General features: G+C 32.0%; 3 protein-coding genes and 1 long non-coding RNA gene across 6 annotated transcripts in view; all 4 read right to left on the reverse strand.

Annotated features, from left to right (window-relative positions):
- Positions 1 to 2,818, reverse strand: part of LOC145307117 (1-acylglycerol-3-phosphate O-acyltransferase PNPLA3-like) — a 7,380-nt gene extending 4,562 nt beyond the window's left edge. For all 3 annotated transcript variants that reach the window (XM_080149468.1, XM_080149475.1, XM_080149457.1), the window contains exons 1-2: positions 2,736 to 2,818; positions 2,265 to 2,309 (exon numbers count right to left, since the gene is read on the reverse strand). In XM_080149468.1, coding sequence (XP_080005594.1) covers positions 2,265 to 2,309; positions 2,736 to 2,790 — 100 coding nt within the window. In that variant the 5' untranslated portion in view covers positions 2,791 to 2,818. The remainder of the gene's footprint in view (positions 1 to 2,264; positions 2,310 to 2,735) is intronic.
- Positions 2,819 to 4,537: 1,719 nt separating this feature from the next.
- On the reverse strand, positions 4,538 to 5,099 carry LOC145307136 (uncharacterized). The gene is made up of 2 exons (XR_013875310.1): positions 5,037 to 5,099; positions 4,538 to 4,705 (listed from the first exon to the last, which is right to left on the reverse strand). It is a non-coding gene; the product is annotated as an uncharacterized LOC145307136 (long non-coding RNA).
- Positions 5,100 to 5,663: 564 nt separating this feature from the next.
- AP-1sigma (AP-1 complex subunit sigma-2) lies at positions 5,664 to 8,409 on the reverse strand. The gene is made up of 6 exons (XM_080149488.1): positions 8,229 to 8,409; positions 7,823 to 7,909; positions 7,520 to 7,576; positions 6,837 to 6,911; positions 6,412 to 6,549; positions 5,664 to 5,863 (listed from the first exon to the last, which is right to left on the reverse strand). The coding sequence occupies exons 1-6, from the start codon at positions 8,298 to 8,300 to the stop codon at positions 5,819 to 5,821; spliced, it is 474 nt and encodes a 157-aa protein (XP_080005614.1). The 5' UTR covers positions 8,301 to 8,409; the 3' UTR covers positions 5,664 to 5,818.
- Positions 8,404 to 13,931, reverse strand: LOC145307108 (uncharacterized). Its single transcript, XM_080149446.1, has 8 exons — positions 13,773 to 13,931; positions 13,270 to 13,320; positions 12,855 to 12,923; positions 11,882 to 12,103; positions 10,808 to 10,933; positions 10,132 to 10,271; positions 9,613 to 9,724; positions 8,404 to 9,029 (listed from the first exon to the last, which is right to left on the reverse strand). The coding sequence occupies exons 1-8, from the start codon at positions 13,868 to 13,870 to the stop codon at positions 8,927 to 8,929; spliced, it is 921 nt and encodes a 306-aa protein (XP_080005572.1). The 5' UTR covers positions 13,871 to 13,931; the 3' UTR covers positions 8,404 to 8,926.
- Positions 13,932 to 14,004: the final 73 nt, after the last annotated feature.

The raw sequence follows: 14,004 nt of genomic DNA on the forward strand, positions 1-14,004 counted from the left end.
GCATGTTTTAAAAAAATTACTGGAAATTTAAGCTAAAGTAAATTTTTTAGGGGGTTTTTGAGCCCAGGGGGGCTATGGGGTGGGTGACTTCTAAAATAAAATTTAGTTTATACCTAACCATATTTCTGCCAAACAAAAAAGTAGTTTATACACATAAAAACCCATCTCTATTGATCAAATGGTTTCTGAGAAAAATAAAGTTAGGTTCATTTTTAGTTTTTTTTAAGCCCAGGAGGGCTAGGGTTGGAGGCAGGGGTGGGAAGACTTTTAAACTAAAAGTTAGTTTATTAGCATTATAGCTTAAGTTTAAGCAATCATCTCTATTGTCCAAATGGTTTCTGAGAAAATTAAGGTTAGGTTCATTTTGTTTTTTTTTGGAGTCCTGGAGGGCCAGGGGTTGGCGGCAGGGGGTTGACTTCTAAACTAGAAGTTAGTTTATTAGCATTATAGCTTAAGTTTAAGCTATCATCTCTATTGTCCAAATGGTTTCTGAGAAAATTAAGGTTAGTTTCATTTTGGAGGTTTTTGGAGTCCTGGAGGGCCAGGGGTTGGCAGCAGGGGGGTGACTTCTAAACTATAAGTTAGTTTATAAGCATAAAAGCTTAAGTTTAAGAAATCATCTCTATTGGTCAAATGGTTCCTGAGAAAATAAAGGTTAGGTTCATTTTTATGGGTTTTTTTGATCCCCGGAGGGATAGTTGTTAGCGGCAGGGGGGTGACTTCTATACCAAAAGCTAGTTTATAACTATAAAGGCTTAAGTTTAAGAAATCATCTCTATTGGTTGAATGGTTTCTGAGAAAATTAAGGTTAGGTTCATTTTTAGGGTTTTTGTAGCCCCGGAGGGCTAGGGGTTGGCGGCAGGGGGGTGACTTATAAACCAAAATTTAGTTTATAACCATAAAAGCTTAAGTTTAAGAAATCATCTCTATTGGTCGAATGGTTTGTGAGGAAATTAAGGTTAGGTTCATTATTAGGGTTTTTTGGAGCCCCAGAGGGCTAGGAGTTGGTGGCAGGGGGGTGGCTTCTAAACTAGGAGTTAGTTTATAACCATAAAAGCTTAAGTTTAAGACAGGGTTTCGGATCCGCATTGATTTTATGCGGATCCGGATCCGGATCCGGATCCTCAAAATTTGGTCAGTGCGGATCCGGATCCGGATCCGGATCCGGATCCGGATCCTACTGGATCCGGATCCGGATCTTTGACAATAAAAATAAAATCACCAAATTTTTCAAAAAAATTTTATTCTTTAATTCGAAGTCAAAAATACTTTTAATTTTCAAGTCTGAACCTAAACCTTAAAGATTGGCTCTCATCAAGAGAATGTCTGAGATTTTTTATAAATTTAGGTAGATTTTTCCATTTTTTCCACATTTTTTGGAGTCTAAGGATCCGGATCCGGATCCGCATTTTTTTTGCGGATCCGGATCCGGATCCTTGGACTCAAAATATGCGGATCCTTGCGGATCCGGATCCGGATCCGGATCCGGATCCGAAACCCTGGTTTAAGAAATCATCTCTATTGGTCAAATGGTTTCTGAGAAAATAAAGGTTAGGTTCATTTTTATGGGTTTTTTGATCCCCGGAGGGCTAGGGGTTAGCGGCAGGGGGGTGACTTCTATACCAAAAGCTAGTTTTTAACCATAAAGGCTTAAGTTTAAGAAATCATCTCTATTGGCCGAATGGTTTCTGAGAAAATTAAGGTTAGGTTCATTTTTAGGGTTTTTTTGAGCCCCGGAGGGCTAGGAGTTGGCGGCAGGGGGTTGACTTCTAAACTAGAAGTTAGTTTATAACCTTAAAAGCTTAAGTTTAAGAAATCATCCCTATTGGTCAAATGGTTTCTGAGAAAATTAAGGTTAGGTTCATTTTTAGGGGGTTTTGAGCCCCGGGGGGCTAGGGGGTGGGGGTAGGGGGTTGACTTTGAAACCATAAGATGTTCATACCCCTAAAAGCTTAAGTCCAAAAAATTTGCACGGTTCATCAAGTGGTTCCGGAGAAAACCCCCCCCCCAGCATCAAAAAAGCTTCAGTTACGTCCCCCTTTTAATGGGACATATTGAATATGGTATAATGGAAGCTGTCATACTCTGGCCAAAATTAGGTATGTAATTAACTAACCTTAGCTTGGTTCAAAATATTAAATAAGGAATTCTCAGTAAAAGAAGATCTTGGTTTTCGATGATTGAAATTCAATCTTTGACACAATCACGTTTCAGAAAGAACAACATGGATTTGTTTACATTTAAATATTATTTAACTAAAATACCTGAATTTTCTTGTAAATATCGAGCCACACCAATTTGATATACCCCTAAAACAATTAGTTACCATCAAGGTTAACAATTCAACCATATTACATACATGCAGTTTGCGTGAATAAAGCGGGAGCATCCACCCAATTGGCAAAATTCCTTCATATCTATTTCTGACTGAATAAATATCTCAACCTAAATGAAAGTATTTCATATGCTTAGGATTTGTTAATGTATCTAAGTTCGTTACCTGATATTGGATATTCTGTTTTACACTCCACTAAATGTCTCTATTACATCCCCTTTCAGTTTCGGTAGGTGAATTTTTAAAGAGCGCTTCGCGCACCATCAGGATAAAACCCTGTTCACGCCACTGTATACAAATATTTCAGATTAAAGCGTAAGGAACTCCGTATGAAAAAGAAAAACAGACGGACGGACATATTGTCGAGTAAAAATTCAGTTAAAATAATATAAGTAAGTACCTAAAAAGCCAGCCCCTGCAAAAGAAAGATGAATTCCTTTTTTAACAGAACCCATCGTTTCCTCAATTCATTTTTATTAACTGAAATACATAAACATTAAATCAATAGGTACAATTAAAATTAAGATAATGTTAAAATCTTTTTATTTAAAATAAAATCAAGTATATTTATAACTACACAAATTAAAATAAATCACAGCTGTTTAAACTAACTACATTTTATAAATAGATCACAAAACACCACTCAGTAATAGTATAAAATTAACTAAAAGTTATTACAATATCTTTAAAGGAGAGGAGACACTTGTCATAAAAGTATGTCAAAGACTACTAACTTACCAAGTGACTTAATATAATCTTTCTTCTGTGTAAAAACCGCGGGTATTTGTGGTATTTTATAGCTTATACCAAGAATAGAAAGTCTACATTAGTACAGACAAATGAATTCATTTTGATATCGATTACGTTATTAGAAAACACAATGAAGTTTGGCACGCTTTATAAAAAAAATTCCTCCCCCTTTACTAAAATAATATCAGCAACAAAAAAACGAAAGAAACACAAAGGGAGAGGTCATTTTCTAGTAAATCCCGTAAAGGTGTGTGTTATAAGGCCTAAAAATAGTAGTAGAACGATAAGGTGCTCTATATATTTGTATTTCCTATTGAATAGAACAATAGGGAAAAAACTTTTTTTTTTTTTTTTGATAACCGTACCTGGAATATCTGAAATTTCTATCAAACGCTTTGTTTGGCTCAAACTGACACAAATAAAAAAAAATATAATTATAATAAATCAACCTGTAAAGAATGACTTCTTCCTTTGTTTAATGGTATAGATTGTTCTTAACCTTTACCTTGTACCTATAGAAAACATTATTATTATAATTATATTTTTTTTAAATTTTTGTCAGTTTGAGCCAAACAAAGCGTTTGATAGAAATTTCGTATTTTTTTTAGATAATCCAGGTACGGTTATCAAAAAAAAAAAAAAATTTCCCTATTGTTCTATTCAATAGGGAATACATATATCTAGAGCACCTTATCGTTCTACTACTATTTTTAGGCCTTATAACACACACCTTTACGGGATTTACTAGAAAATGACCTCTCCCTTTACAAGCATAAATCAAACCAAAGGATGCTAAAACGAGGAAATAAGATAAGGATATTGGCAATTAAAATTTGAAATCTTTTCCACTTGCAAATTATTGAATTTACTATGAATTGGGCTAAGCATTCGTAATAGTTAGGATAGGGAACGTCTAAATTAATATATTATATAAATCTTAAAAAGCTAATAAAAAGTTTAGAAATATCTTAAATAGAAACATTAAATGCAAAATAGAAATTATTCAAGCATTGGTCATTTTTTATTGTTTGAAAATAAAACTATATATTTGGCAACTTGAAGAAAGGAAGACACAATTTGGTTTCAGAAAAAGGGAGCTTAGAAAAATAAATAATGGAATAAGTTTCCATTTTTAAGCACATTTCTTTAAATTAAAATAGAAAACCTGTCATAATCCTTTAAAATTTTTTCCTACATTCTTTTTAAACCTTTACTTAATTAAAACGTTTTTGCATATTATATATTTTAGTTTAAAAATCTAAGTCCCTATTCCATATGGTTTCAGATTCATTTTATTAGAGTTACATGTTATGCATTATTATTTACTTTCATTCTTTACTCAAGAAATCGATGTATGTTAGGGTATTTGATTAAAGGTTGCAGGGCAAGTATTTGATTAAGGGATAGTTCCATTAAAGGTATTTAAACATCTAACGTTGCTTGAAAAACAACCGATTCGAAGTGTTAAATACAATTTTTAATTGTTAAAAAATTTAAAACTATGTAATTGTTTCCAATAAGTTTAAACTATAAGGTTATTCCGTGATAAAATACTTTTTATAAAACTATCCCTTTAGGAAAATCAAGAGATCAATCATGAATATTTATTCATTAAATAACCTAGTTACAACAGCTTTTTAATAGTAGAGAATTATATATAGACTAGCAATGTTATTGTACGTACAATAATAGTAAAAAACGTATACAATAATACTACATAACATTAAACAAACCTTTAAAAGTTGGGTAAAAATTTAAATAATACACCAAAAAATAAATGTAAATTTTTTTGAAAGGTTTACCTATCTACTTTTGAATGTTAAAACTTTGTAATATTTTTAATGTGCATGGGTATGGCTTACAACTTTACAAAACTGAAGATTACTCCCTAATCGGTTTAAATATGTGTATCTATTTTAATATCTAACTAAGTGCCTTAATAGTAATTTACGTGCTGTTTTGAATGAAAAATATTTTAGTTACAAGTACAACTATTGTGTTTTATTTAAACAGAGCTTGATCTTTAAATCGTTTTTATGGTGATTTAAACCGGGGCGATTCAGAGGTGAACCGTAGGTGCGTTGGTGTTAAGCCACAGCGCGCCTATAAAACATGGATTTTTAAAAGATTTTCGGCGCGGTGTTGTTAAATCGCCTGCGCACTCACTAAAATATCGATCCGCGCCAGTACAACTTTATTACTTAAGCAGTGTCAGTAAGGTATTTTATATAAAATGCCGTGTCCGTATGGTATTTTATATAAAACATTAATATATAATTTATTTTAAAAATAACTATAAAAATGTTTTCACGATAGTTTTGCAATAAAATATTAAAGTAAAAAAAATATTTATTTATTAAATAAATCACCCCAATTTGGTTCGGCAATGGCACTCGGTGAGTGCCATTGCCGCGCCGGGCCCGCGCCACTGCCCGATTCAAATCGCCCATGCAAATTCGATTTAAAGATTGATATTAATAATTTGATGGTGCGCCAAATGAATCGCCCCGGTTTAAATCCCCTATAAACGATTTAAAGATCGAGCTCAGAAATTATATTGCAATTAGAAAGATTTAGCTGAAAGTTTTTCAGTGGCAGAAATGTTTGTAAATAACGGAAAATATTTGAACCAGGATGATTTTTGATTTGGAACATTTTTTGTGACTAACAAAGTTAATTTGACTTGATCCAGGATGATGCGTAATAAGTTTTGGCCCCCTAGAGGGATTAATTCTATCCCAGGCCGGCGTCTTCAAAGAATCCCTGTGGGGTCTCCTCCTAAAAAATACATAAAATTAAAACTAAGTTCAGTCTCTTTATTTTCTCATACTATAATATAAAGTAGATGGAATTTTGTTTTGTTTTTAAGCAAGAATCTCTTAAATATCTAAGTATATAGTTTGAGTATAACTTTACAGGAAAGCTTAGTATAGGCTTTGGATGGTTTTAGGCTAAAGACCAACCATGCACCCCTTCATCCATTAATTAAGCCGGTAGTATACAAATACTACAATTCGACTTTGGTAGCGCATTTGATACTCAAATTGAAAATAATAGAAATAACCAATACCTAATTAAAAGGTGTGGGGGAAGATTCACTAATCAATGCATAGATTTGATTGTTTAAAAAGCATTTTCCATACCTTTTATTATAGAGTAGGGACTTTGCTCCAATAAAATTATCCGTCATAAAAACAGAAAGAACGGTTTCTCTTTATTATCTTTACAACTAAGGCAGAACGATATCATATTGACTTAACACATTTTCCTTGTATACTTACATAAATCAATACCTAGTGCTCTTGAAGCAAAATCAAAAACTGTACCTCTTGCAATAAATCTTGAGCAGCAATGGCTTTTAGAACATTCTTCTTAGAAGTTTCCTGCACCTCGCCACCGATTATGAATTCATCCAACATGAAGTAAGCCTTCTCAAAGTTGAAGATAATATCCAACTCACACACCTAACAGAAAACAAATTAATTTTATTCTTATTTAGAAAATAAATTAGAAGCTCGTTTAATTTTATAAGTAAAACATCAAAAACTTCATTTTAGATAAAAAGAACAGTAAACTGAATTGTTAATAACTAGGTAGTTATAGTATATAGCTACGTAACCAAGAATTGTCAACAAACCTTTAACATATTATTATTAAAATATTCGATAGTGAAAAATCCTTCATATAATAGCTTACGGTTCAAAATATTGAAAATAAGACCAAATTACAAAATCAAACAAATATTACTTACACTTCCAAAGTATTTATCAAGAAGTTCAACATATCTGTGAATTATTTCCAATGCAATCAGTTCATTGTCAGTATTCTAAACATAAATAGACAAGGAAATATTTGTTGATGGAGCGCAGCGTATACATAAAGATTTCAAATCTTAAAATGCATGCTTCCATTTTACTCAGAGATAGGGCAATGGACGGTAATTTAAAAAGTCTTAATCTTAATTAGAATAAGGTATGACCAACAACGAAAATAAATCGAAATTTAAATTAGGGGGCAGGCCCCAGGGGTGTATATTCTGCACAAGATTTATTTTTTTCCCCGGCTCCAAATTTCTTAATTCTTTTCCCCCCTAGTTTTTTTCTCACCAAGTAGGGGGGGAAATATTTAAAGAAATATATATTTTATTTATTTTAACCCTCCTACCACACATTCTTTTATTTTTTTTACCAAGGAGGGGGGGAAATGGAAAAAATGTTTTCAGTTTTCTTAATTTTTACATTTTTTTTCCCTCCAACCACTAATTTTTTATTCCCCCCCCCCCCCTGAGCCGGGGATCCCATGTAGAATATACACCCCTGTTAGGGGGTCAAATAAAAATTCTGCATTACTACTAAGACAAACCCCAAAAACAACTGAAATCACAAGACATTTTATTAAAAATTAATTGAATTGTTGGTGGCATCTGACTCTTACCTCTATGGCACAGCAGAAGTAGAGACTAGCATATCTTTTGTACACAATCTTGTAATCCTAAACAAATATAAATACGAAGTTTACTCTTACTGAAGGGTGATTACAGCAGATATTTTTAAATGTAGGCTAGTTAAATTTGGCAAAGTTAATATTCAAAAGTTTTACAACTGTGAAAGGAATTTTTTTAAAAAGATATTCAATATATGAAGCTGAATTTAAAGATTACATATCCTTTTATCTTATTTTCAGTGGCAAAAACATATCCAATATTAAAACACATCTATTACATCAGCATCACGTTACCTGCCATTCTAAGAAAGCAGACATCTTAGGTTTTCTAGTGAGGATTACATTGATCAAATCACGTGACATTTTCTTCTTACTTCCCTCCTACAAATAAATAACAAATGGTTACATACTAGATTTAGGTCAATGAAGTATAGTAATGTTTGTAAGAATTTATCTTTAAAATGGAAATGTTGTCATGAAAAATCAGCAGTCTTTGTTGAATAGAGGTCGAAAAAATTACGTTTGTCCCACATAGTTTCAGACAGACGGGCGAACACATAGATGAAATGAACGGACTTTTACAAATTGTACAGTAACTTTGCAACTAAAAAACCAGCAAAAAAACACACATTAAATGTCTTTATCAGGTAAATCTACTGAATCTCCTATAATGTTCCAGAAGAGAAAACAGTCTTATTACCTGGAAGGCAGTAAACCATTTTTGCAATCTAAGCTTGCCCTGACGGCTGAACAGAAGCATGAACTGGATCATATTCTAGCTAGCTAGTGCAGTGCAAGCAAGTAGTGTGTGTGTGTGGTGTAGGGTCAGGTAGATAACTTGGAACTCACATTTATTAGTTTTGATCCATAAAATATCTGAAACATAAGTTGATAAATGCCAACAAGGTGTAAATATAAAGATTATTAATTACAATTAGTGCAATGACAGTTCAATTGTTAACCATAAACAGTTTGTATTTTTGTAGATATTTTAACAGGTGGACTGATTAGTCTGCAATTTCTAGGAAAGTTTAATACCAGCTACTAACTTAAAGTTGGTCTAAGACTGTTTGGTTGTTGTTTAGTTCTAAAGTCTCACAAAATAATTATGAGGGAAGTCGCACCCCCCCCCCCCCTCTTCCTCAAAGTTAATTTACATAAAACTGAAGAATGTCCATGATTATGAGATCATTTATATAAATACTTGGAATATCACATCTAGATTAAAGACAATAAAATATTCATAGAATGAAACATATTTTACAATCATTTCAAGTTTTTTGTTTATAGGTACTTTGAACGAATATCCGCTTAAAGAAGCAGTATGAATTTTTATTTAGGTAGAGATAAAATATAAAAATATAAGGATTCTTGTTAAAATGCTCATTAGTCTCCTTTTCACATAACTAACTGACACTTGGGATAGGTTGATGATATTTCTTTGATAAGTTCCGAGTCTTTGGACGCTTCAGTTCCTTGTATATTCAGGTATTCTATGTTTCTGAAAGAAAAAAATTAAATACCTACGAGAAACAAATCTTATACACAAAAGTAACCAGATATATTTAAGAGTTTGTTCAGTACGGTAGCTTGAACATGTTAAAGGCTATATTTTGAGATAGTGCATAAATCCCCAATAGGTTTTTGTCTTTTCCGTCAGTTTTCTTAAACTTTATATATCTAAATTCAAAATGGGTAGTTGCACGAAATGCATTTAAACTTGAATTTAGTAAACCGTACCTATATTTTTTTCTATTCAATGGTTTAAATAACATTTATAGGGCATATATTTGAAAGAATTTCTATTCTCTACCATGTAGTTTTGAAACTATATTTGGAAGAATTTCTTTTCTCTACAATGTAGTTTTGAAAACATCAAGTAAACTTAAAATGATATAAAGTGATATATGCAATTTATATACCTAGCTGGCTTAATTTCACACAAAAAGCATGACGACTTATTTAGTAAAGTCTAATTGTTTGTTATTTATTGTAATACAAAATTATACATGTTCAGTGTTATACTTGTAACTTAGGGTTAAAATCATTATTCTGAAATCCATTTCATGCAACTATCCCTTTACCTTAAATTAGACAAAGGGCGTAGTAACTGTCCAATATTAATTTTCTTATTGTCTGTCAGTGTTAACTTTGTAATTCTTGATCCAGTCAGGGTAAACAAACATTTCATTAACTCCTACAGATCAATCAGTAAACAAAACTTCGAAATAGTCCTTCTACTATATAGCCAAAGTTGGGAGTTTTTGCTAACTTATCTAGACGAACAGACGAAAAGGAAAAACGAATGACAGGATGACTTTCGTAGTATCCTTGATTGATTAGGCTGGGTAAAACGAATTTAAAACCATAAAAATACTTTTCATGACAAAACGTACCCAAGTTAAGAGAAATTTTGAAAAGTGTAACATGTAATAAGGTGGTACACACAAAAAGACATAAATTTAAATTGTGAGTAAAATTTGGTAGCTTTTACAATATAATCTTAAGGGTCGTGGGATTGAATATAGGTTTTATTTGCATATGGGCCACTCCCTCCCTGCTTCATTAAAAGAACTTGAAAATTCATTGTTTAAGGATTGATCCCTGTTTAAGTTCACAGCCGTGAATCTCTAAATGTAATGGCTCATGTGTCTGATCCTTGCGCTGGGCGTTCACAAGTTGACGAGGAGTTTTTATCACAACAGAGTGGGCAACATTACTAAAGTTTCTACATTCACATATCCTAAAAAATATTCATATTTCATGAAATTCAGCCGGTTGGTTATAAAAAGGATTAAGGGTTTCTAAATGAAATAGTATCAAGATTTTGTTGAATTTCAGGAAAAATAAGCGGTTCTAGCCCATATGGAAAAATATTTAACACAATTCGGGGTAAATCCGCATAAATATAACATTAAAATAAAATATAACAATAGCAAATATTTTTAAAGTTAAGTCAAAATAAGGAATATAAGGGATTGAGTCTAGGAAGTAACTAATGGAGTTCAATATTATTGTCCTTTATGTATCTTTGGTGACATTTATATTAGGAGTAGGACGATACATTAGCAAATAAAATATAAATGTCTCTGAAGAAAATTTGGCAAATTAAATATAGTATAGTATTTCAATTTTTTTACTTCACTTATTAACATGGTGTGTTAGACTTAATTGACATTACAAAAATAAACGTTTTTTTAAATCAAGTAAAGGCATATGAATAAATTAATATGATACTTATTCCAAGCACTTAAATGTTAAGGAATGCATATACATTACCTTAAAAAAGAAATATTACTACACGTCATGGCATCAATAAGATCTTTGCAAACCATCCACTTGCACCGAGTTAAACTAAGTCTTTCTATAGCTGTCTTGGACAGGAAATATGTGAAGTTCTTCTCCCTAAAAAAATGATTTGTTTTATTCGGCAGATATTTTTAAATTTTATTCTTTAGTAGGTACCTAATCCAAATCAAAATCAGGGAGATAGAGTGGACGGACAATTGCATTTAAAAGGGGGGGGGGGGGCGAAAGTGACACTTTTTAAACCAAAACTAAAAGTCAAAGGAACTCAACTAAAAAAAGAGTTACTGGTCTGACATTTTGCATGGCAGTTGCTTTAAAGGGGTACAATATGGAACTGTGAAGAAACGGCGGCGCAACCGCCGAAAACCGCCGAGAAAAGGCAAAAAAAAATTCGGCGGGAAACGGCGGTTTTCGGCGGTTGCGCCGCAGTTTCTTCACAGTTCCATATTATACCCCTATAAAGCAACTGCCATGCAAAATCTCAGACCTGTAACTCTTTTTTTAGTTGAGTTCCTTTGTTGACCTCTAGTTTTGGTTTCAAAAAGTGTCACTTTCGCCCCCCCCCCCCCCCTTAATATACAGAGTTTCTTCCCCTGATTATTTACTAGCAATCAAAAAGTTTTTAGCGTATGATATGTTTTAGTAGTAAGATTTTATTTTCCACTGTTTAACCCAAGAATTTGCCTTATGAAGGTATAATATTTTGTCCCCTACTTTTCAACAATTTAAAATTTCTGAAAAAAATTCTTTGACTTACTGAACGGCATGCTTTTAATTATCACCAAGAGAGAACTTAATACAATATTTAGTTGCTGCTTATTTATAGAAAATTTAGAGGCTAATATATGCTATATTCTCCAATAGTTAAGTTTGTTTGACCTTTTGATACTAAATGGGGTGCTGCCACTCCTTCCACTAGCAAAAATATAGTCACAGTGTTTTTGAGAACAAGTGGGTGTATTTTTGTCAAATTCGTTTTCGCTGTATTTTTGGCAATATTTTTTTATCCACTATCAAAATTTTAGTTATGAACTCTTAAATTACCTTGTAGGTGTGTGGGGTAGGTGACAATTAGACAACTCCAATTGCTTAATACTTTCTGGTAAATGTTTGAGAAATGAATCCACTCGAATGGGCTGGTTAAACCAAACATCTTTGAAAATCAATATTTCTAGGTTTGTACATTTTTGTTTCAATGTGGATAGAAAACTGTCGGTTATGTTACTGTCAGGCTTGGGACGCTTTCCTCCAGAAAAACCGGTTACACTACAACAAACAAGGATGACAACATCCATAAAAGCGAAGCAGTGAAACGGTAGGACAAACGGACATTAACAATTGTAAAGTGTCAGAACTGAATAATCATAATATAAATGTATAAGAGTCAAAGCAAAATTGTAAGTAAATTTGTTGAAAAACTGCTTAATTTAGGATAATGTTTATGGACATACTTACATTTTTAGGACTTGATTATAGATTTGCTTCGCTTATTACATTATACTTTGTTGTCCTAGGAATCAATATACCAAAAATCAGATCAATCGGATGATTAGATCACTTAAAAATTTGTTGTTAAAAAAGTAAAAAAATCAACATGTTTAAAATGGACGTACGGACATTTTGGTGATGATTATAGAGTTGCTACGCTTTCTAAATCGTACCTAACTATTAAAGGAATCACCATACAAAATTTGAAATCGATAGGACAATTCTAACATGCCTAAATTAACGAAAAAAGCTATCCGTTACGGACGTACGGACGGACCGACCTTAATTATAGAAAAGCTTCGCTTTTAAAAAAGAGATTTAATTAAAAATCCTAGTTTCTACGACTGTTGAATTTAGGTATCCTATTTATTGATTATTTTGACTATTGACAATTAAAACCAGAGGTGTCAAATGAAATTCTTTAGTTAGCTACAAACGGACAAATAAAAAGCCTTGTTGCTTTACATTATAGGAGAATCTTCCTAAAAATGAATATTAAGCAAATTAATTTAGATAAGTAAAAGTCTACCTTAAAGATTTAGTGTGGGTTCCAATATATTTGATACATTTTCTCAGAGTTTTAGGTGGTACTGGACGACTAAAATTAAATATCAAGATTCAATATCATTGATGTGTTCATTTCTTTCTTAAAATATACAATAACTAGATATGATACAGTTTGCGGTAAATATTGCAAGAATAGCCAACGACTGAAAGCACATGCCTCCCCATTCCTAGTAGTTTTTCCCCAAAAGGAGATAGAAAAATAAGAAATGTTTTTAGTGCCTACTCTTAATTTTTTCATCCTCCCACATATTTTTCTAGCCTTTTTCGCCCTAGTATGGGAAAAATGGTTTCAATTTTCTTTATTTATTAGGATCCCATGCAGAATATACAATCCCGCATTAGCATTGCCAAATTTAATTATTGGAAAGAATATCTACCTAAAATTAACCTTGGTCCATAAAGCAGAGTTACACAGAAGATTTTCAAACCTAAACATTTTCATTATATTAGATTTTAACTTCAGCAAATACTAAATACACATTATACACTCATTTACAAATGGAAAGAATCAAATAATAAGACCTTTTAACACAAAAAGAAATAAAATATCCAGCAAAAATTGAGAAAATCTTCATTTTAATGAGATGATATATAGTAGGTAGAATAAGAATAACGATAATTAATCATTTTATGAAAAATACGGGTTCTCAAAGTTTCATAGACACGTTTTGTTATTCATTCGCATGAAAACCTGGGCTTCTCTTCCATCTACATTTGGATTTTCAAACTAGCAGTGTCTAAACTTTTCAGGCATTAGTTTCAAACTACAGACGGGTAAATGTTTTCGTCTATTGTCTTATCCCTAAAGATCCCTGGGTAAAACATTGCAGAAACTAAACAAAAGAAAATAATATTAAGATAATTTGATTTACTTTCATACCTCATATGAACTCTAGCCATCTCCATAATCTGACAATGGCTAATATCTAACAATATTTTTATTAATATTTCATCTGGTAAGTCTAATAATCCAGCCATTTTGCAAGATTAGCTTAAAACTCAGTGCATTTTTATCTGTAAATAAAGTTATTGACTTAAAATTTCATAAATAGACCGAAATGATACAAAAGGTACTGTATTAAACGAGAATTTAGCATAATTTTAGGTTAAAC

Source organism: Acartia tonsa, chromosome 2 (assembly GCF_053477335.1).
Source record: "Acartia tonsa isolate MP-2025a chromosome 2, ASM5347733v1, whole genome shotgun sequence".
NCBI lineage: Eukaryota > Metazoa > Arthropoda > Copepoda > Calanoida > Acartiidae > Acartia > Acartia tonsa.